This window comes from Benincasa hispida, chromosome 7 (genome assembly GCF_027475165.1).
Source record: "Benincasa hispida cultivar pf3 chromosome 7, pf3_genome.v1.1, whole genome shotgun sequence".
Classification (NCBI taxonomy): Eukaryota; Viridiplantae; Streptophyta; class Magnoliopsida; order Cucurbitales; family Cucurbitaceae; genus Benincasa; species Benincasa hispida.
Genome location: NC_143484.1, coordinates 12,954,658 through 12,978,020, shown reverse-complemented (window position 1 = coordinate 12,978,020; position 23,363 = coordinate 12,954,658). Strand labels below are relative to the sequence as shown.

Genomic DNA, 23,363 nt, shown 5'->3' with positions numbered 1-23,363 from the left:
CTATTTCACAAAAGATCATGATAAGTAGAGATATTATGTTCGAATTAGACAACAGATGGGATTAGGAAAAAAGTTGTGAGGAAGCAATACATGTGACTTACAATGCAGTTATCAAGAAGAAGCAGCAGCTGAATTAGCTCATCCTATTGGTAATGTAGTTGATTCAAATACCGATGTAGAAGAAGAGCAGTCTATGTCCAACACTAATTTTCTCAATGAGGAGACTTCACCAAGCTCACGTGAAAAGCATATTAGAAGATCACCAGCCTGGATGCAAAACTATGAATTAGAAGATGGTCTTTTTGAAGAAGAAATTCAGTTGGCTATGTTTGCTATTTATGATCCCATTCACTTCTAACAATGTGGTAAAGAGTGGAAATGGAGAAAATCCATGGATGTAGAAATAGAGACAGTCCCACATAATGACACATGGGAATTAACAAAATTACCAGACGGTAGAAAGGTAATTGGAGTAAAATAGATTTATAAAACCGAGTTCAATGAAAATGGTGAAGTAAAAAAAATACAAAGCAAGACTCATTTTAGAGGGATATTCTTGGCGACATAGAGTTCATTTCACTGACGTATTTGCACCCCTCGCAGTTTGGAAACAATTCATCTAGTGGTATCTCTTGCAGCTCAACGGGGTTGGACTATCTTGATTATGTGTAAATAGGACATGAACACAAGGTTTATAAATTAAAAAAGGATTTCTATTGTCTAAAATAAACTCCACGTGCTTGGTACATATTAGGAAGATAAACAAAGATGACTATCTGTGCCCTGTCAACAGTCAAAACTAGGTCAAGCCTAGTTACTCAAGTCAAGTTAGCAAAGAAGACAATGTTAGTAACTCAAAACTGCAAATTAGTTTTTGAGTTGGTCTAGTCAATTCCTAGTTTCTAGGAAATAATTGAAGTTATTTTTAGTTGTAGTCAAGTCTAAGTTCCTATTCTTGTGGAGTTAGTGGGATTAGTTGCTAACATTGTGGAATCTATTTTTAGACTTAAGATATATGTATTTATATGGAGTTGTCTATAATCAAATTTACACACTTCCCATTTTTCTCATTTCCCTCTCATTAGTTAGAACAACAGTGGTATCAGAGCCCTCAATTCATAAGGGATCTACGAGTGAGAATCAATAAAATATCTCCGAGAGAAACTGAGTGATACACTTGTGGGAGTTGTTAGAGATGGAATTAGGATCAAACAGTCTTTCTTCAGTGGCTCCACCTATGTTTGATGGTGAAAACTACCAAGCATGGACTATCAGAATGCAAGCCTATATGGAAGGTTGTGATTATTGAAAAGCAATTGAGCAAGACTATGAGATTACTCTACTTCCTGATAACCCAACAATACATCAGATCAAGACTCACAAGAAGAGGGTCACTAGGAAGGAAAAAGCTTGAGCTTGCCTATATGCAGTTGTGTCTCCCGCCATATTCAATAGAATTATGGCCTTGAAGTCGGCAAAGAAGATCTGGGAGTTCCTCAAAAGTGAGTATGAAAGTGATGAGAGGATTAAAGGCATGAAAGTATTGAACTTGGTGCGAGAATTCGAGAGAATGAAAATGAAGGATTCTGAGTCCATTAAAGAGCATACAGATAAGTTAATTGGGATTGCTAACAAGGCAAGAGCATTAGGAACCAATTTATCTGACAATAGATTGGTTCAAAAGATTCTAGTTTAAGTACCTGAGAGATATGAAGCAACCATTGCTTCCTTAGAAAATACTAAAGACCTCTCAAACCTCAAGGTGATAAAAGTGGTTAGTGCTTTGCAAGCACAAGAGCAGGGGAGGTTGATGAGATAAGAAGGAAGCATTGAGGGGGCATTGAAAGCTAAAGTACAGCAGAGAGAAGGTGGAAGGGAGAAGAAGGGGAAAGGGAAGAAGGGAAGGGGCAGCAGTAGCTCAGAGTCTGCTCAAAGGATGCTGGTAGTACATGCAAGCACTGTGGAAAGCAGAATCATCCATATTTCAGATGCTGGAGAAGGCCAGATGTGAAGTGTAGAATATGTCATTTATTGGGGCACATTGAACAATTCTGTAAGGAAGCAAAATCTCAACAGCAAGGAGGAGCACATGTTGTAGTACACGAAGAAAAAGATCAACTCTTTGTGGCTACTTGTTTCTCATCAGTCATTCAATGTGATGATTGGTTGGTTAATAGTGGATGTACCAATCACATGACAAGTGACAAAGAGTTGTTCAAGGACCTTGACAAGTCATTCAAGTCAAGGGTGAAGATAGGAAACGGTGAGTATCTAGAAGTAAAAAGGAAGGGTACAGTGTCAATAGAGAGCTGTGCTGGAACCAAGTTGATTACTGAAGTGTTGTTTGTCCCTGAAATTGATCAAAACTTGTTAAGTGTTGGTCAATTAGTAGAGAAGGGATTCAAAGTGTTGTTTGAAGAAGGAAAGTGCCTCATTTCTGATTCCGATGGGAATGAGTTGTTCAAATAAAGATGCAGCACAAGAGCTTCTCGTTGGATCCATTCGAGAAGGAATAGATAGCTTTCAAGTGTCAAGTGAATGACACTAAGTTATGGCACAAAAGGTTGGGGCATTTTCATTAGAAAGGGTTGCAATATCTATAGAAGAATGAGATGGCAGTAGAAGTACCAATTCTGGAGGAGCTGAAAACAAACTACAGAGCTTGTTTAACAGGGAAGCAAACAAGGCTGCCTTTTACGAAGTCACGATGGAAAGTAACTAAGAAGTTGCAGCTCATCCACACTTGACTTGTGTGGACCTCAACCAACTCTCTCACTAAATGGTAGCAGGTATTTCATTATCTTTATTGATGACTATACCAGAATGTGTTGGATATATTTCATGAAGCATAAGTCTGAAGTAGCTAAAGTGTTTCTAAAGTTTAAGAGATGGGTTGAAAATCAAAGTGGCTATAAGATTCAGGTGGTGAGAACTGATAATGGGACTGAATATACATTGAAAAGGTTCAATTCCTTCCGTGAAGAAGCTGGGATAGAGCATCAGCTCACTGCTCCATATTCTCCACAACAAAATGGAGTCAATGAGAGGAAGAACAGAAGTATTAGGGAAATGATGAGATGCTTATTGCATGAGAAAATCTTGCCAAAGGAATTTTGGGCTGAAGCAGCAAACACAACAGTCTTTCTATTGAATAGACTACCTACCTATGATGGTATTGTAGAAGAAGACACCTTATAAAGCTTGGTTTGATACTAAACCAAAACTGACAAATTTGAAGGTGTTTGGTTGCTTGTGTTTTTTTTATGTTCCACAGGTGAAGAGAGACAAGTTGAGTGAGAAGGCCGAACCAAGAATCTTTGTAGGCTATAACATGGTGTCCAAAGCCTACAAGATCTATCAACCTCACACAGAGAAGATGGTGATTAGCAGAGATGTTCAGTTTTTGGAGGATGAGGAGTGGGACTAGACAGAAGAAGTAGAGGTGAAACAACAAGAAGTCTCTCTGGATTCTGATGAATTAGTTGATGATGCACCAGTTAGAGGGACTAGACTATTGAAGGAGGTGTATGAAAGAAGTAGTGTAGCTGCATTAGAGCCTGCAGGATATGAAGAACCTAAAAGAGATATGGAGTGGATGAAGGCAAAGAGTTGAGTATGATAGAGAAAAACAATACATGGGAGCTGGTGGAGAAGCTTGCAGACAGGAAAGTGATTGGAGTCACATGGGTTTTCAAAACCAAATTGAACCCAAATGGCTCTGTGAATAAGCTCAAGGCTAGGTTAGTGGTAAAAGGGTATGCACAAGTCTGAGGAATTGATTTTTCTGAGACTTTTGCACCAGTTGCAAGAATGGAAACAATCAGGTTGCTATTGACTGTGTCAACCGAGCATGGATGGAAGGTGTATCAGCTAGATGTGAAGTCAGCATTCCTAAATGGAGTGTTAGAAGAAGAGACCTATGTTGAGCAACCAGAGGGATTCATCATACCAGGACAAGAGCAAAAGGTTTATTTGTTGAAGAAGGCTCTCTATGGATTGAAGCAAGCTCCTAGGGCATGGTACAGCAAGATGGATGATCACTTGCTAAACCTGTGTTTTGTGAAGAGTCTAAGTGAATCCACACTCTATGTGAAGAAATCAAGTACTGCTATTGTGATTGTATCTCTCAATGTAGATGACTTGCTAGTGACATGAAGTGATGATGTTCAGATAGAGATATTCAAGCAAGAAATGATGAAGGTGTTTGAGATGACTGATCTAGGTCGGATGCATTACTTCCTAGGTATGGAGATTCAGCAAAGGCAGAATGAAATGCTCCTCTATTAAAAGAAGTATGTAAGAGAGATATTGAAGAGGTTCAATATGGAGGAGTGTAAAAGTGTGAACATTCATATGATTCAGAAGGAGAAGTTGCAAAAGGATGATGGAGAAGAACCTGCCAATGAGAATGTGTACAGAAGTCTAGTTGGATTCCTCATGTATCTCACATCCTCTAGGCCTGACATTATATACGCTGTAAGTGTCTTATCTAGATTTCTTCACTGTCCAAGCAAGAATCATATGGTTGCTGAAAAAAGGGTTATGAGATATCTAAAATGCACACTGTCTTTGGGATCAAATTTAGTAAAGTTGAATATTTTGAGTTACAAGGCTACTCAGATAGTGATTGGCTGGGTCATTAGATGATATGAAGAGCACCTTTGGCTGTTGTTTCACTTTTAGCTTAGGGTGTTTCTCATGGTTTTCAAAAAAGAAAAATATATTGGCTTAGTCAACTGCAGAAGCTGAGTTCATTGCAGCGACGGCAGCAATCAACCAAGCTGTTTGGTTGAAGAAATTGATGCATGACTTGCATCTGAAGCAGGAAAAGTGTGCGAAGGTGTTTGTGGATAATCAAGTCACTCTAGCCATTTCATTGAATCCAGCTTTTCATGGAAGGACCAAACATTTTAAGATCAAGTGTTATGTTCTGAGAGAGATGCAGAAGGAAGGAGAAGTGCAACTGGTACATTGCAGCTTAGAAGAGCAAATAGGCTAATATCTTCACTAAATCTTTTTGTATGAGTCGGTTTCAAGCTCTTAGGAGCAAGTTAGGTATTTGCAGTATTTGAGTTAGGAGGAGAATGTTCGTAACTCAAAACTACAAATTAGTTTTTGAGTTGGTCTGTCAATTCCTAGTTTCTAGGAAATAGTTGAAGTTATTTTTAGTTGTAGTTAAGTCTAAGTTCCTATTCTTGTGGAGTTAGTGAGATTAGTTGCTAACATTGTGGAATCTATTTTTAGACTTAAGATATATATTTATATGGAGTTTTCTAGAATGAAATTTACACACTTCCCATTTTTCTCATTTCTCTCTCACTAGTTAGAACAACAGACACGTCTGAAGAATAATTCCAGAAGATTTTTCTGTTATTGGTCTGTTAGGTTGTTTTCCTTTGGACCTATCACAAAAGGCCATCTGTACCATAAATGCATTATTGCATATTCTTTTATTCTCTCTAAATTAGGGCATAACTTGTATAAATGTAAGTCTCCTCAGTATAAACAACAAAGAGAAATATAAAGAGAAAAGCTTCTCTCTCAAATCGTTCACTCCTAAATTCTCAACTGTGCAATCGTATAGAAGCTTATTTTGTAAAGGAAGGCTTTGATAAATGTGAAGTGAGCATGCTCTTTTTGTGATCAAGACGTAAAATTTTGATCATAAGTTTATATGTTAGTGATCTAATTTTTACCAGCAATGATGAACAAAAGGTTGGAAATTTTAAAAATTCCATGAAGGTTGAGTTTGCAATGACTGATATTGGGAAGATGAGATTTTTCCTTGGTATTGAAGTCCTCCATCATTCAAAAAGTATATTCATCAGTCAGAAAAATATGTATTAGAGCTGTTGAAAAGACTTGACATAGATCAAAGCAACTCAATTTTAAATCCAACAGTTTCAGGCTGCAAACTTGTGAATGATGAGTGTGGTGTTAAGGTAGACAAAACTCATTTTAAGCAAATTGTAGATAATCTCATGTATCTTACTGCCACTCGACCGGATGTATTGTTAGTAGATACATGGAAAATCCTACTGAACTTCGTTTACAAGTTGCAAAAAGTAGGGAGGAAATGAAAATATTGGTTTCAAAGCCTACACAGACTGATTATATCATAGATTTGGAGGATAGGAACAGCACTTCAGATTATGTGTTTTTGTTTAGCTCGGGAGCAATATCTTAGTTATCAAACAAACAACCAGTTGTAAGTCTCTCTACTGAAATTGAATTCATTAGTTATCTCAGTAGCGACAGATAGGGGTGCTCAAATAACCCGACAACCCGAACAATCCGGACTACCTAATAAAAAATATAAGGGTTGGGTTGGGTTAATTTTGTTTTTGGGTTGGGTTAGGTTGGGTTAAACTTTTTCTATTTTTGTTGTGTTTGGTTGGGTCGTAGGTTGGCTAAAAAAAATTTGGGTTGACTCAACCCAACCTGAATTTTATATATATAAATAAAATATACTATATATATTTCTCTTTATTTAAAATTTGATTAGTTTGTATTGATTAATTTATGAATTTTAAATATTTTTCTTTTAAAATTGTTATGATATCTGTCTTTATTTGAAGTTTGCAATAAATATCTTAGATATTTGGTATTTAGCATTTGAATTTTTATAAAATTTTAGTTATTAGTCATGTGTTGTATATAAATTTACATTAAAGAGAAAAAAAAACAAGTTATAACCCGACAATCCAACCCGAATTTTAAGGGTTAGGTTGACTTGGGTTAGAAACTTTATTTGTGTTTTGAGTTGCCAATCCAACCAACCTGAATTTCCGGGTTGGTTTAAAAAACACTTTCAACCCAACCCAACTCAACCCAACCCATGTACACTCTAGGATGTTTTCTTAATAGAATCTACTGTTGATGTATATGTGGAATCTAATGTCCATGTGTGTATTTGTGCGCACATGCTTACACTTATGGTATATACTAATTAACTATGAAGCACAGACACAGATATGGCTACATGATACAGATACGATCAGATACGGCGATTCGTCAATTTCTAGGATGCATCATTTTTTATATATTTTTTAATATATATATTTCTAAAAAAAACGATGATACTGTTATACATTTTTTCTTTTAAAAAATCTAGGATATAGATAAATTTAGCATACAAATTAATAGCAATAGCACAAAATAGAATACAAACACTAAAATATAATACAAAAAAAACATCTAAGATGTTGAAGTACAATAGTTAATAAAATGTAATAGAAACGTGACTCATATTGCAAAGAAGAAGAAGAAGAAGAGAGAGAAGTATGAAGATAAAACGAAGAACTAATTGTTGAAGATATCCAAATGGTTTATATTTTGGTGGACTTTGTGGGGACTCAAATATGAAGATGAAGATTTGATGATTCTAGTATAGGGTTTGATCCGTTATTTATTTATTTTTCTTTTAGTTTTGGACTCGAGTAGTGAGCTTTTTAAATAGGTTACCTAATTTTAGATTGGGAAAAATTAGATGAGTTACTTGTCTTTTTTCTTAAAAAAAAAAGTACGCATAAAAATAAATAGGTCAAATCGCGTGTCAGATACGTATCTGGAAATATAGATACGTCAAATCACGTGTCAGATACGTATCTGAAAAGTATCTAGAAGTATCGGTATCCGATACGTGTCTGATACTGATTCTTTGACTCACATGAAGTATTCGTGCTTCATAGCTAATTAACATACATTTATAAATATGTGATACATACACATGGAAATGTATGAATTATATATGGTATATATAATTTATATATTTCCATAAATGTATGTATCACATATTTATAAATGTACGTTAATTAGTATATACCATAAATGTGTATATATAATTTATATATTTCAATCCATTTATACAATTTGACTTCACAACAATATTTATTGTTGGCCATGACGCAAAGACAGCCTGCAACGTTGGCTCGTGAGTAGAAGCGATAAATTTACTAAAAAAGAGGTTGTTTATAATAAACAGTTTTTTTTTTTTTTTAAATGTTTTGATAGTTGTTTCATACTATGTATATTTTCTTTAAATGTAGGGACATATTTAATAATATGAAGTATATATTCAACGTTTTTCTTTTTGCAAAATTTATATATATACCAAGTATATATTTGCAAATGATAAGTCCATTGTGATGAACATATTATGCATGAATTTGCAAATAACCAAATATATCGAATATATATGACGAAATTCATTATAGATGAAAAACATATCTCAATAAAGTTAAGAAACAATATATATAAACGTATAGTATATATGTTGGGTTATAGTAATGTAATATCATCACTAATATTTGTATGACAAAATTTATATATATATGCTCAAGTATATTAATGTAATATTATCACAAACATATTATATACTGTGGAATTAAAACTAATATAGTGGAGATTAACATCTTCATTTGAAACTTGTGCTGTAAAAATACAATGAATAATGTTTAAAACTCGACGATGGTTAGTTGTCGTAATTCGATGAAGTCAAAATGACAAACGAACATAATGGAGAAGATAAACTGGAGAACACCAATATACAAATTTGTGATGATATGGGAAAAAAACTATCCCTAAAATCATGCATTTTCACTAATTTCAAACAATTGAATATCAACTGAAATTGATGCATTTTTTAGAATTTTATTTTATTTAATTACCTACATTAAAATACTAACAAAGTTTGCATGAAAAAAAGAGAGGAAAAAAAGAAAAAAAAGAAAAGTAAAAACCTAATTAAATCCGAATTATGGAAGCTAGAATCACGAAATGGGTGGCATTTGATTTATTATAAAGGTAGAATGGTACTTAAAATTAAACAAAATTTAATTATATAAGAAACCTAAAGTTTGGGACATCTCTAAAATTATAAACTTTAAATGGTCCTTTTGGCTAGATATTTCTTAAATTATATTTACATGTATTGTTCAATAATCATTAGTAAACAATTATATCATTTTAAATTCAAAAAAGAAAAATAATACGAAATCGTATTTCTGTTGAAAAAACTGAAGTGTTCATAATATACGTATTTCGTTTTTTGTTTTTGGCTTTTGAAAATTAAGTACAAGTATTGAATTCTTAGTCAAAAACAAAAACAAGTTTTTAAAAACTATTTTTTTTAACTTTCAAAATCTGACTTGATTTTTTAAACTATTTGTAAAAAATAGATAACGAATGAAGAAATTTATAAGAGGAAGTGTCTATAGACTTGATTTTCAAAAACAAAAAAACAAAAAACGAAATAGTTACCAAATAGAACTATAGTTTTTTTAATTATATTTGAATTTTCTTTTAATAAGATGGTTAGTTTACGTTGAAATGAAATCTTATGAGAAATTTGTTTTCTCTGAGTTTTTTTTAATATATATATATATATATATATCATTCTTATTTGTGAGATTTAAAGAAAAACATTAAAACTTAAAATTTGGTTCCAAATCTTACGGGAAATGGCTCCAAATCTTATGAAAAATTTGTTTTCACGTAAGTTATAAATTTTCTTTTTATTTCTGAGATTTAATTAAAAAAATAAATAAACATTAAAACTAAAGGGAACGATTTGGAACCAAATCTTACTAGAAAATGCTTCGAAATCATAAGGAGGAACTGTTTTCTAATAAGTATAGGTTTTTTTTTTCCTAATTATTCTTATTTTTTAGATTTTTGTTTAAAAAGACACTTAAAACTTACGGGAAAACCATATCTTACGGATTTAGTTCCAAATCTAATGGAAAATATCATAAAACTTAAAATTTGGGATAACAATAAGATTTGGTTCCAAATCTTACCGGAAATTTTCCGATAAGATTTTTTTCATTTTTACAAAGTAGATTTTTTAATAAAAAAAAACTAGATAAATTCTTACCAAGAAGATTCTTAGAGGAAATGAAATCTCTAAATATTTCTCTTGTTATTATTAGGAATGTTCAAATAACCCGATAACTCGAGAGTTGAGTTGAATCAATTTTATTTCTTGATTAAATTTTTTCTATTTTTGTTGGGTTGAGTCGTGGATCGACTAAAGAAAAATTCGAATTGACCAAACCCAACCCAAATTTTATATAAATAAATAAAATATACTATATATATATTTCTCTTTGTTTAAAATTTGATTACTTTGTATTGATTAATTTATAAATTTTAAATATTTTTCTTTTAAAATTGTTATGATTTTTGGATTTGTTTGAAGTTTGTAATAAATATCTTAGATATTTGGTATTTAACATTTGAATCTTATGAGATCATGAGCTATATATAAATTTACATATTTTTAATTAAAAAGAAAAACACACATTATAACTCGACAACCCAACCCAAACCGAATTTTAAGGATTGGATTGGGTTGGATTAGAGCCTTTATTTAGATTCTTAGGGTTGCCAACCCAACCAAACCGAATTTTCGGATTGATCCAAAAAATACCCTCAATCTGATCCACACCCCAATCCATGTCCACCCCTAGCTTCTTGTTTAGTTTTAAAAGTAAAATGTCTGTCGTTTACATAGTTATCGCGATTACAACACTTCCTCTCTTTTCTCTTTTCGTTTTTTTCAAGTTTTCCTTCTCACAATTAATGCTAAAGAGCTTCTTCTAGTGAATGCATATACAGCATAATCTATCTAGGATTCTAAGTTTACAAAACTACAGCTAAACCACAAGAAAATTTCCAGTACTACCAAAATACACATTGATCAAATTTACGAGCGCGAAAAACACACGCACATGCATAGGAGGGTAGAAGTGATAAATTCAACTGTCATACAAATAGTAGTCACAACCCGGCCTCCTCTGTATGTCGTATGCTTTTTTGAAAGGAAGAGGAGAGGAGGGGGAAAAACAGGAGAATATCATCCTAACTAAACTTTTTACCCAAAGTATATAGAAAATGCAGAGAAACCACAAAATACAGTGACTGATTGACTACTTACACAACTGCTCAACTATGTTTCTTTGGGAATAGTTTGGAAAATGGCACCTTCTTCTCAGTCCCAAGTGACAGAGATCATTGAATTCGCAAGCCCTGATTCCTCAAATGTCATTTGGGTATCATAGTCCAGAGACTTTGTAGCTCCTGGTATTGCATGCGTCAATTTGAATGGTTTTGTCTCACCATCCTCTAACTGAGAAGCACAGAAAGACCAAAGCAACTGCAACAAGAAAAGGCCCTCAGGGTTCAAATGGAGGACACAACTTTTGACATTAAGAGTTGGATTAGATTATAAGTATATTTGTTCGGCTTGAGTTGAGATCATATAATATTGCTCCTGCCTGTACTTCAAATTATAGAATTGTCTAATATATTCTAATGTTTCGTGCTTCTTAGAAGCTTGAACAAGTTGTAATGTTTTAGTATGTATCTATAGTCAGATAAGCAAAAGAAAATGAAAAGTAACAATTTGAAGCAAAATCTGAGGCCCAAGTCCGTGAATCATATAACCCTAGAAAGTATAAACAAAATTTAGGATGCAATTGCAGCTCTCAAGAAACAGTATTACGATTACCTGAATTGGATCGGTTCGGAGGAAATTCCTTTGGCATCGACGTCCATTAGGAAGACGGACACCAATCCTGCAAAGAAGGTTTCTGTCACCTTTGGGTTCTTCAGGCAATGGTGGATAAGTTGGGCACTTCTCTTCTTCCTTCTCAGCAACTTTTGCATCCTTATCCTCAGAAGACAATTTGACTGCTTCCTTCATGCCTTCTAGAGAAACTGCCAATGCACGTTGCACTTCCTCATCCTCCTCGTAATCCTCTTCTGCAGATAATTGTAAATAAAACTTTTACGCATGTTGCACTAAAATAGACATTGGCAAACCATGCACAACCACAATCACCGCCATGCAAGTTTCTTCCTTAAAGAGAGTAAAAGACCACAAGAAGAAGCCAGCCGTCCAATCCAATAAGAATCACAAAGATTGCTTGGACCTCCAAATATCATCAGCACAATGGCTTTTTTTCAATATCAGAAACAAAAGTTCTTTACTCGTATTTGTATTAATGCTTCTGTATGAACTTCCTTATTCCTTAATTATACTTTTTGACATTCCCTGTCTTCAAGTAAGTTGATATCATACGTGTGTGTGTGTGTTACAGAGAACTGAGAAGGAAATATACCAGATTAGTGAAAGGTTGCAATCTAAGCTCAAATTCAACAAATATAATTTTATAACCTTACACCCTTCCCCAACAAGACTTCCTACTAAGAAGAACAAAAATTTCATAAACTTAGTGTTCTTTACAAGGGGGAAAAATATAATTTCTTTGGAATATGAAATTAACAAACACATCCATCTTGATCATATGTAGCAATGGTGATCTGTGAGACAAAGTTCTGGAGAACTTTTCCTTACAAAGAAATATTCATCGGTAGTTCTGTGGATGTCTCTAATCTGAGAGTGCCCTACATAAAATTTTCTTGGTAACCATACCGTTTTTAAACTAACCAAGTGAGGAAGATCTTCATGGAATAATTTTCTTTGGGCAGGACTCTTCTCTACCCAACCACCCCTTGTCAACAAAAGAACTTAACTGAAAAGCAACCATTAGACTACAAAATCCACAACCTGTTATCATCAAAATGGTTTAAACCAAACAGTTTTACCATCTGCAACAACTCCCTTCAGCTCACTTTCTTCCCTGTCTTTTGAATTTCTTCATGTTGAAGTATTCCAACTTATTCTTGAGTCCCATCTTAAAACTGATTTGAACTTTCCTTTCACCATCCCATATAAATTGAGATATCAGACTGCAAGGAATCTTCATCTAACCATACATCCTTGGCTGTTAGCTGCCTTTGTTTAGGCAAATTAGTTGAATCAATAGTTACAAATTCAAATAGTTGTTTGGCTAGTTGAATTAGGTAGAAGGCTTCAGATTACTTCAAATCCGATAAAGGTTGTTCTTTTTTTCTTCTCTTTTTTTCTCTCTTCAGTGAAATATATTTTATCATCAGTTTTTGGATGAAAACGGGGAAGCAAAAATAAAAGAAAAGCAATTAAAACTATCAAAATTGAACTTCCAAACTAAAAGAAAACACTAAATACCTCTAACTTTCGGTGGAGTCAAGGAACTCTCCCTTGGACGTTTATGAGATAAGGTAACATGATGATCCTTTGGACCTCCATCCATGAAGGGCAATAGATCCTGCAGGACACAAGATAATACCATTTTCAGATAAACCAAACCCATTATTGAGATAAAGACGTTTAAAGTCTCCAGAAACATTTACCTCAAGTAACCTTTCAGGTTGAACCATTCCAAACCAAGAGTGCATTTTTTGCCCTGTGATGGGATCAATGACAAGGACAGCAGGAATTGATTCTAGTTTATAATACGTGCAAACCTTTTGGCCTTCAGTTGAATCATCATACACCTGTGTGCAAATAACATGATATGATTAAGAAAAATGAAAATACAACCCAGAAACACTAATGTTATTATATCAATGGGGAAAAAGGGTAAATTTTCCATTAATACACAATTTTGCAACTGACAAAAACAATCTTACTAGAAGAGGGAGAAAAAAAAAGGAAAAAAAAAAAAGAGGGTAATAGCTGAAACTAATACGGGACCATGAAAGCTCTGACATGCCATCCATTATATTGGACAATGGAACAAGGTCAAACTTTGATGGATCAAAATTCTAGGTTCATTTAGGAAATTGTAGCTTAGAAAGAATGTTGCATTGTTTTTAATCTTGCAGAAGAGCACATTTGGTAGAAAGTACTTGTCTAAACTGTGCTGATAAAAGATTGTCGCATTGCCAGAGGTTGGTGGAACCTTTTGGAATATCCAAGGCTAATGGCAAAGGGTTGCTTTTCAAGAGATGGCTGTTGCTGGCTCGGGGCTTTGTTGCTGTAAAGATCTCGGAGTGAAGAATTAGGTGGTGGCTGAAAGTTGTGTTTTTTCTCTGATACTAGGTCATACTAGGAGATTATTGAAGCGTAGCTATCTCAAATCCAGCTTTTTGAGGTTCTTGGTTTCAAGAGGTGCTGCATGGTCTTAAATGGTTCGTCTTCAACATTCTGCTGCAGTTGTTGGTTGTGACCTTAGCAAGTCTGTGGTTCTTTCATCGCCAAATTTCTGCTGAAATTGGAGATGAGGTCAATCTTACAGTACTCAATTTTTATTTGGTGCTAGTGTAAGGGTTGTTCTCAGTCGATGTACCTTTGAGTAGACCTCCAATTGTAAATACCTATTTTAGAAGGGGTAAAAAGGGAAATAGCTGTGGGCCTAGTGGTTAATGGACAAGAGTTAGTTTAGTACACTTTTGTGTAGGAGCGTGCGATGACAGGTTGCTTTATTAGTACGTGTCTAGTATGTTTTTGGGATTTTTATTCTGTATTTTGAATAGAACAGTAGTTCTAGAGGGGAGAGATTACCAGCATTCTCAAGTATATTGGTTGTAGCTTGTAATCCATGAAGTTCTTCTGAACCAACATTATTATCACTAGTAAGACCAAGTGTTCGTACAATTTGTTAGTGCAATTTTGGTTTGGATTTTAGTTTGAGCTTTGAGTCCTCTATTTAATTAGAAGTTTTTCCTTTAATAAGATGCTCTTGTGTAATTATTCTGTTTCCTTCTTTAAAAAGTTAAAAAGAATAAAATGCTGTTCGTCCACTTTTATGCAAAGTGTTGAGAAACCATGTGCAAGTGCAAAGAAGATTTAATTCTAAGAACAAATTACAGAAAGTAGCAAGTATAAGAAAACTGAAAATCTACCCAAGAATGGAGCTGACCTGCCAAAAAATAAAATTGGTAGTAATGGTTTGAGAAACAGCTTCATTTGCCCATGTATCCCGGTTAAGCTACACAAAGCAAAATACTTGTTCCAACTAAGTGCCTGTTATAAAATGGTAAGCAAACTACCAAGACAGAAATCACATTGGTAGAAAATATTACCATGTGCGAGCTGAATTCCTTGGTAGACTGCAGATTGACTATCAGCCACTTGTCCTGGACGCAGGCAGCACCTTTTGCCTGAAGAAGACAAAAACCTCCAGTAAATTGAGGAATGGCATATATGTACCAATTGTTGAAAAGACATACTGCATCACTACATAAACAGAAAAATGTTAAGATCTTCTATCAACTAAAGAAACTTATATCATAAGAACAAGCCCAGAATATGGTATTAAGATAGAAATACTGAAATAGATTTTTAAGAAAAAAAAAAAAAAATTAAGAAACTGTTATTCAGAGAAATAAAATATCAAAGCCATAAAAAATAACAAGTCCCTAAAAAGGAATATGCCCTAACTACAGAAATGAAATCCAAAAGAAAAAACCAAGCATATAATTACAAAAAAGACCTAGTGACCAACATCCACGATGAGATGTACGAACCTAGCCACCTCCCAAACATCCTCAGTTGATCTCAATCTCTCTAAAAAATCTATTAGTTCTCTCAATCCAAATATCCCACAAAATAGCAAAGAAACTAGTCTATCACAAAACTGGCTTTCTCCCCAAATGAAGAATTCAAGAGCACCTCATCCAACAAACCTTAGCCATCTCTATTTTTCTTTTCTTCTTTTGGCATCCATAGAGCCCGGGGCAGCTTACGCGCACCTCGACCAATCTCACGGGACAACCCGCCAGACCCTACAATATTTGAGTATCCAAAAAACTCATAGGATATTAAATCCTAGGCAAGTAGCCACCATGGATTAAACCAATGACCTCTTAGCCCTCTATATTTAGCTCAACCATATCTATTCTAAGCTCAACAAACACAAAATGATCTCAACCAGCACTTTCAATGGTAGTGTCCTAGTGAGCAAAGTGGCAATCCCAAAATGAGTAATTGGGTCCTCCACGTGACTCCTACAAAAAATCAGTGTTGTCGAGGTGAGAGGTGAGGCAAGATGAAGCCCCTACGCCTTGGATGCAATGCCTTCAACAAGGTGCTCGCCTTGGTGCGCTTTTTCTTGCCTTTTATACCATCACCATAAAGCCAGGCAGGCACCTATTAACATGGGCGATAAGAACCCTATTAACATGAATATGGAAGAATTGGAAGAAGAAAGATAATAATACAAGGATGAAGAACAAGAAGTCTAGATGCTTGAAGAATAAGAAGAAAAATAAGAAGAGATGAACAGTCTATAGCTCTTGCATGTTTTACAAATATTCAAGTTGATTGGTCATCAAACGTGAGGAGTATTTTGAGCCTTGAAAAATTATGGGCATCTTTTTTCTTTTTGTTGATCTAAATGTTAATGGGTTTTAGTGTTTGCGTGTCGAACATTCACATAACCAAGAGGTTCTTGAGCCAATTCACTAGAGTTCATTTGCATTGGAAGGACCAAACCTTGGAGATATAAACCATCTAGAGCTTATTTAAAGAAAACAAGTGAGAAGAGAGAGGAGCCAATCGAGCTGAAACAATATGATCGACAAGATACACATCTAAAAGATGAAGATTATACAAAAGGGAGGACAATGAAGTCATACCATCCACTCCCTAATTAGACAGCTCTTCCCATCTGATATCCCAATTTTTATTAAGAAATGAACTTTTCATTGATTAGCAAGAAGTGATATGATCATTATTTGCCAAATCAAAGTTGAACAGAAATGGAAAACAAAAATAAATGGGTTGTAGTCAACCAATAATCCAACCAAAAATAAACACAAAAACCTTCCTTGTAGAAAAACAAATAGAATTAAGGAAGCAAAGAACAACTTGCAGAATCTCTTCCTTAAAGTACAGGCGGTCTCTACCTGCTTGAAGGATGCAAGAGACCAAAAAGAGATTCTTCTGCTATTTCCGAGCTTGAAGGATGCTAGAGGCTCAACATGTTTCCAAACCTTGGATTTGGAACTGCTAATCCATGGGCTATGCAGACTTCAAACCACATTTCCCTTAGGTCGATAAATACCAATGCCACATATGCTCATAATGACTTTACACTAGAGGAATTTTTCAAGCATAAATCTCCAATCCCACTTGAGCAAAAGAGCCATATTTTTAAATTTCAAAACCACCATCATTCTATGCTTTAGAAACCGATTCCCAGTTTACTAAATGAATAACTTGCTTCCCTTTGAACCATCCCTGAAAAAGGAGTGCAAAATTCTTCTCACGTCCATAATAACTTTGAGAGGCATTGAGAAAATTGACATGTAATGAAGAGGATTCAAGATAAAAATGAGTTGCAAAGTGTCAATCTTCCTCTTCTTGGTGGATTGAATCTTTTCCACCTATCTAGCTTCTTTTGAAAGTTATCAATCACAGACTACCAAAATGTACTACCCTTTGGATAGCCCCCTAAAGGCAGACCAAGATACGTGAAAGGAAAAGATGTTGACTGCAACTTAGCATCATTCCCATTAATTCCACATTAAAAAAAAAAAAAAAAAAAAAAAAAAAAAAAAAAAAAAATTTTTTACCAGAGCACCATCCAAATAGTTCTTTATTAGATCAGAAACAATTTCAGAAATAATTCAAAATGATACAAAAGGACCCTATTCACAATCACAAGGAATACAGAAGATGTTTCCAATTAGCAATAAGAAAATTTAAATTGAGGTTTTTGAGGGGCTGTAAATCTTTACACCAAAAAAGTGCAGTGAAAACAGATGATTGTAGGACTTCTTTGTATGATCTAGCAATATCCTTGAAGATTCTAGCATTTCTTTCTTCCCAAATCTTTGATAAAACCGCACGTGTGAAGTTATGCCATATGAATTCCTTTGTAGCTTTGAAGGGATGATCCCAAAGAGACCTTCAAAGCCAATCCAACGAGCTTTACAGAGTCCAATCCAACTTCAGTCCAATTGAAGGCATTGTAAAGCTCGACCCATATATTGCTAACAAAAGGGCAGTGGAAAAAGATGTGTTTTTGAGTTTCATTGGCATTCCGACAGAGTCAATGCCATGAGGGAGATAGGTTAATCCATGGACATCTAAATTGGAGCTGGTCCATGGTGTTGAGGCAAGAAGGGCCCACTTCCCATAAAAGGAACTTGATCCTTTTTGGGCCAGGGAGCTTCCATATCTAGGAAAAACAACATTTTGGACCAAAGACCTGTTGGATGCTTGATGGGATGATAACAATTTCAATTAGAGTGTCGGAATGTCATCCAAATAAGAATATTGATGCAGTTGGCATGAATCCTATCACTAAGATTGCTAAAAACTTCACAAAATATAAGGAAAATAAAAGGAGATAGTGGGTCTCCTTGCCTGATCCCTCTAGAAGCTAAAATTCTGCCACGGATTAGTGCATTAATGAAAGTAAAGAATTTAGGGTCTCTAAGACACACATTGATCCAATCAAGTGTCATCACTTCCTCTAGAAATTTCCAATCCACATGGATGTTGTTCCAAAGTCCGTTTTCTTTCTTCATTTTTTTCCTCCTTTTTTTGTTTTTTGGGGGGGTGGGGAATTGGGGACAGAGAGAATCTTCCAAGAATATGGCATGCATGCACATCAAGAAGATCAACCTAAACATCATAAGATTTTGTAAACGTCAGGCAGAAACAATGTAAAATAAGGGACTCAACTCACCTTTTCAAAGGACCCATTGAACATTAAATGGTAAGGAGGGCGGTATAAAGAAGCTAAATTATCTCGAGAATTGCCACTTGTGGATGCTGCACCTTCTCCTGATTCCCAAACATCATGATGTTTCACTTCATTTTGCAAGTTCCGGAACCCTATTGATGAACCAGATTCATTTGGCAGATAGCCCATAGTTGTTCTGAACAAAGTTAACCAATATCCACACTTTTAGGAAATACAATAGTAAATCAAATAACAGGTTCAGAACTGCATATTGTTGCTTCATGTAGCAGTCAAAAAATGCAACATAAAGGTGTGAAGAAGAGAATAGCTTCTAAAAGCTAATTTAAACGTATAATGGAAAGAAAAAAAGATACAAATGCTGGAAAAAGTTAAGCACACTGTTTTGATTAAACCTATTTCAAATATAATCAGAAAACAGATGCAAGTTGGTAGTATAAATATATTTAATATTGGGGTCAAAAAAATGGTTGAGATAATTCATTTATTTGACCTTCTGAGAACTGATGTAAAAGCCAACAAACAGATGTTTTAGAAAGAAAATAAATGCAAGTGTACGTGGTGTAGACATTTATCAATAGTGTCAATATTAGGGGAAGGAAGCTGTAGAAGTTGGCCAAATGGGTTTCATTCCGTAGATTCAAGATCAGAACATTGGTGACAGTGAAGGAGGCCGGCCTTTTGGAAAGATGTGTGGTTTGCGAAAAATCTTTGTTTGAACAATTTACTAGTCTAGTTGGAGTGGTTGTAGTTAAAAACTGTTTGGTGTTTGATGGTTAGTTTACCATCAATGAAATTGTTTCTTATAAAAAACTTAAAACTGGGAGAAATCTAATTGAGGATGAAACCATGTCCACAAACGAAATTCAAAAGTTGGATTCTTATAAAATATCGGTTCATTCCTGGTGAAGAGATTGAAAATGAATAGCCTTTCCACAGAATCAAAAGTTTAGACCAAAATCCCTATGAAGGTAAATACTTCAACGTGTATCTTGAAAATGCTGACTAGCAGATAGACATCAAAGAAACCCGTCTTAATGGTCTCGCATTCTTAGGTAGGCCTGTTATGCACGGAGACAAGATTCTTTTATGGCATCAAGATGAAAGGCAAAGCTAAATTGTTTTGAATATGCTTCATGGAATCAAAGGAAATTTGAAGACAAAATATACACAATCATAGGAGTGAGAGAGTACATGTAGCTAAATATAAAACAATCTGTAGGTGTTCGTCAATCTTCTTTATTTATGCAGTTAACTTTTTATTGGATATCTTATTAATTGGAGGTCATTCTAATAAAGTTTCACTATATTATGGGAGGTATGCGTATTCTCCAACTTTTTATTGGATATCTTATTAATTGGGGGTCATTCTAATAAATTTTCACTATATTATGGGGAGAGAGGGGGGTATATGCGTATTCCCCTAAGAGGCGTCCAACTCACTCTCCTTTTTAGACCTTGTAATTTCCCCCCTTTTCTGATGGGCTCATAGGAATGAATTTCATAGTTCAAAAATAAAAAATTATTATATCGTACATTTTTATTGATTTTAAAATATAAAGATAATAATTTCTATATATGTATAAAATATCTGGGTACAGAGGCCGGTTTAGGGCAGGTCAGGGTTGAGGTCAGAGTGGGCCATGGGGCATGCATTTCCCATAATGTCTTCAAAACTAATTCAAAGAAAAAGTTTTTATCCTTGTCAAACTAGGGATTCCCACACAGTCAAGTTCAGGTTCTCCAGGCCCCGAAAAAATTGCCGTCCATAGTCTATCCTATAGTCAAGAGTGAGAAAAACTGGTCTGAAATTACCCATTGAAAATTGAAAGACAGTGATTGTTTGGCATTTAGACTCCTCTGGAGACTTTTTGGAAAACTTTGCCAAGTCCCTCCATTTAGGGCCATCTTCTCTGGACTCTAGATGTGGAAAGGCAACAGTCCCAAGAAAGTAAAATTTTTTGCAGGTTCATGGGCCATGGGAGGGTAAATACCGACAAAGTGAAAAAGAGAAATCCTAACTTGATTTTATCCCCAAATACTTGTCTATATTTTTCTGCATTGTTGTTTTCTTATAGAAGCTGGAATTTCATCGTCAATCGTTCAGATATTGCATGAATTCCTCCAAAGACTACAGAAGATGGCCTTATTGAACTATCCTTTAGCTGGTGGTCATGGTTCAAAGCAAGATACAAAGTTATTCTGTTTAATGCAGTCAGAGTCACCTTTATTATATTTGGAAAGAAAGAAATTCTAGAACTTTCTCGCATAAGTATGATTCATTTATCAATTTTTGTGACCGCTTATGGCTATGGAGTGCCCTTCACAATTCCTTTTCTAACACCTCTTTTATTGATCAACTCTCAAAAAGATTGCAGGCCTTTTGTTTCATTCCTACTTTTTGGCTTAGGGGCTCCTCATCTCTAAGGCCGTTTTTATGTTATTCTCCTTTTTTGTTGATAATGGTATAGGTATATCTTCCATCAGTTCTCATTAAAAAAATAAAAATAAATTAATCTTTCTGAGGCAACCAATTCAAGCTAGTTATGCTTTTGTATTCAATCACAACAAACTGCCTCATTAAAAAATCCAAGACCTAACTAATTCAGGTAAATCAGAAGTTAAAAATCAATGATATGCAATCATTAGTTGACCAAGAGAAACATATATTCACATATTCCCATGGCAGACACCACATTACATTTATGAAATATCAAGCATTAACTCCAGTGTTTTTAACAAATTCACATCAAAATCGTTTTTGGAATTCGCTTATCTGGTAAACTTAAATGCATATGTGATGAAGAGACAACTAATGATCAAGAAGGCCTGTACAAGAGGCAGCTGCCCAATGAAATTATATCAATTTGCAATTGAGACTAGCAAACAAATAATCTAATGAGAAGAGTGAGTAATAAAAGCAAAATCATGACAGGTACACCCAAGTGACATAAGAAAGAGAGTGAATCAGAAATAAAGCAAGCATGGAAAAGATGCATACCCATACAACATTGCATCATCATAAAGAGCTTCCCTTATAACAGGTAAGGGAGGGCGAACCTCATCCTCATATTGCCCAAACGTTCCAGCTCCCACATGTTTTCTAGATTCACTTAGCCAATTGTTAAACCAATGTTAAAAAACTAACAATTAAACTCCAGTAATGTGCTAGAAACACACACAAACAAATGGCTTGCAAACATACTTGGATGTGTGATCAGTTGAAGAATTGATTTGTTCATTTGTACTTGGAGGAGAAGGTACAGGTGGTGGTCCAGCCAATCCTCCTTCATTACCGACATAAAACAGCTGAATAGCATCCTCAAGCTTCCAACTTGTTGCCTGTCCATACAACATTCAAAATTAAGACTCAGAACGAAACTAACTAGAAATTCTTTCCAAAATAGTCCCAAACCTAAGAGGAAAAAAACAAGAAGAAGATCCCCCACAAGCTTCCAACATCTTATTCCCAGATCATTAAAATCATTCAATATACAGCCTCATGTTAGTATACTAACTAGTAACTGTCACCTTCGAACCAGTCCAAGAACCTTGAAAGAACAAAAAAAGGGGGTGGAGCAAAAGATATGGCGATTCATTTCGTGCCGAACCTGGTAAACGAACAAATAGGTGGTCTTTCCGGAAATGTTAAACAAAAGTTTTTCCCTCGCATCTCGGTCACTTTTACTTACTCGTTATTTCGTAATCCCCTTCATAGCAAATAAAAATGTAGGATATGATTACATAAAAAGATCGTTCCAGAACCAAAATCTGGATTAGGGGACTTGATAGATAAGAGTCCCGCAGTAGACTCAGACGCAGCAAGCAGTAGAACAAAAAATTCTAAAAGAATAAACGAATAATATCAAAAGATTGCACATAGGAAAAACTATCTTCCCCTCCAGCCCCACAGCCGTAAACCCAACACTGACTTAGAAAATGGCCCGGATTTCGAAACCCCCTTAATGTCGAATTGAATGTACAACAATCAACAATCAGAAACAAAGACATAACATAATGTAACAAAATTAGAGGAAAAGAAATGGGCAAAAGGGATTGTGAGGAAAGGGGAAAAACCTGCAAAAATTGTCTAGCAGTCTCGGCAGTTTGGCCCACAGCAATCTCAAGGAAGGAGGAGACCATACTCTGCTTATCGGTGGCTGAGAGCACCCCTTCCATTTCCACCGCTTGAAACCCGATGATCGCACAAAAGCAAAGTGTTGATGAGAAAGAACCAAAATAGAAACTTGTGGTGGGTAATCAGAGTCGAGATTCTTTGCTTTTCTTCGCTTTTCTTTGCTTTCGAAGGATTCTAATCGTCAACCAATCGATTCGATACTGTTCTCTGGCAAAATTCTTGCGACTGTGAGATCTAATCGTCAATCAAATATATAAAGAGGAGGGTTTTGTAGATTCCCAAAAAGTAAAATTAAGAAGAAGAAAAGGGAACAAATTAAAGAAAGAGAGGATTGGTAATTGGAAAATGAGAATCTGGGTGAGGTAGTAAGAATTATGAGTGTCCAACTCACCTTTTTACTGACCTACTCCTTCAAAAGATCAATTCATGCCTATATTTTTTTTGGTACATTCCCTTTCATGCTTTTTTGTTTTACTCAACCCTAAAAACCTACTTTTACTATAATTAGCTTAGATTAGACTTTAACACTAATCAAGTAGGTAAGATATTTAACAATAGCCCGACTCGCGTTGTCTCGACAATGTCACATGATTTAGAAAGGGAACAATGCCTTTGAAGAGTTAATAAAATAGATCATTGATATTCAAGATGGAGAAGATTGAATTAAGGATAGATAATTGACG

The 23,363-nt window shown here is 34.8% G+C and overlaps 1 protein-coding gene across 2 annotated transcripts; it reads right to left on the bottom strand.

Moving 5' to 3' along the window:
- Positions 1-10,674: 10,674 nt before the first annotated feature.
- LOC120081479 (UBX domain-containing protein) lies at positions 10,675-23,148 on the bottom strand. 2 transcript variants are annotated; one of them, XM_039036370.2, is made up of 10 exons: positions 22,620-23,148; positions 21,748-21,884; positions 21,544-21,645; positions 18,528-18,720; positions 14,914-14,991; positions 14,751-14,819; positions 13,240-13,383; positions 13,055-13,154; positions 11,513-11,766; positions 10,675-11,158 (listed from the first exon to the last, which is right to left on the bottom strand). In XM_039036370.2, the coding sequence occupies exons 1-10, from the start codon at positions 22,719-22,721 to the stop codon at positions 10,994-10,996; spliced, it is 1,344 nt and encodes a 447-aa protein (XP_038892298.1). In that variant the 5' UTR covers positions 22,722-23,148; the 3' UTR covers positions 10,675-10,993. The 2 variants fall into 2 exon arrangements, with proteins under 2 accessions (XP_038892298.1, XP_038892297.1); XM_039036369.2 differs by having other exon boundaries at positions 21,544-21,654; positions 22,620-23,075.
- Between the last annotated feature and the right edge of the window lie 215 nt (positions 23,149-23,363).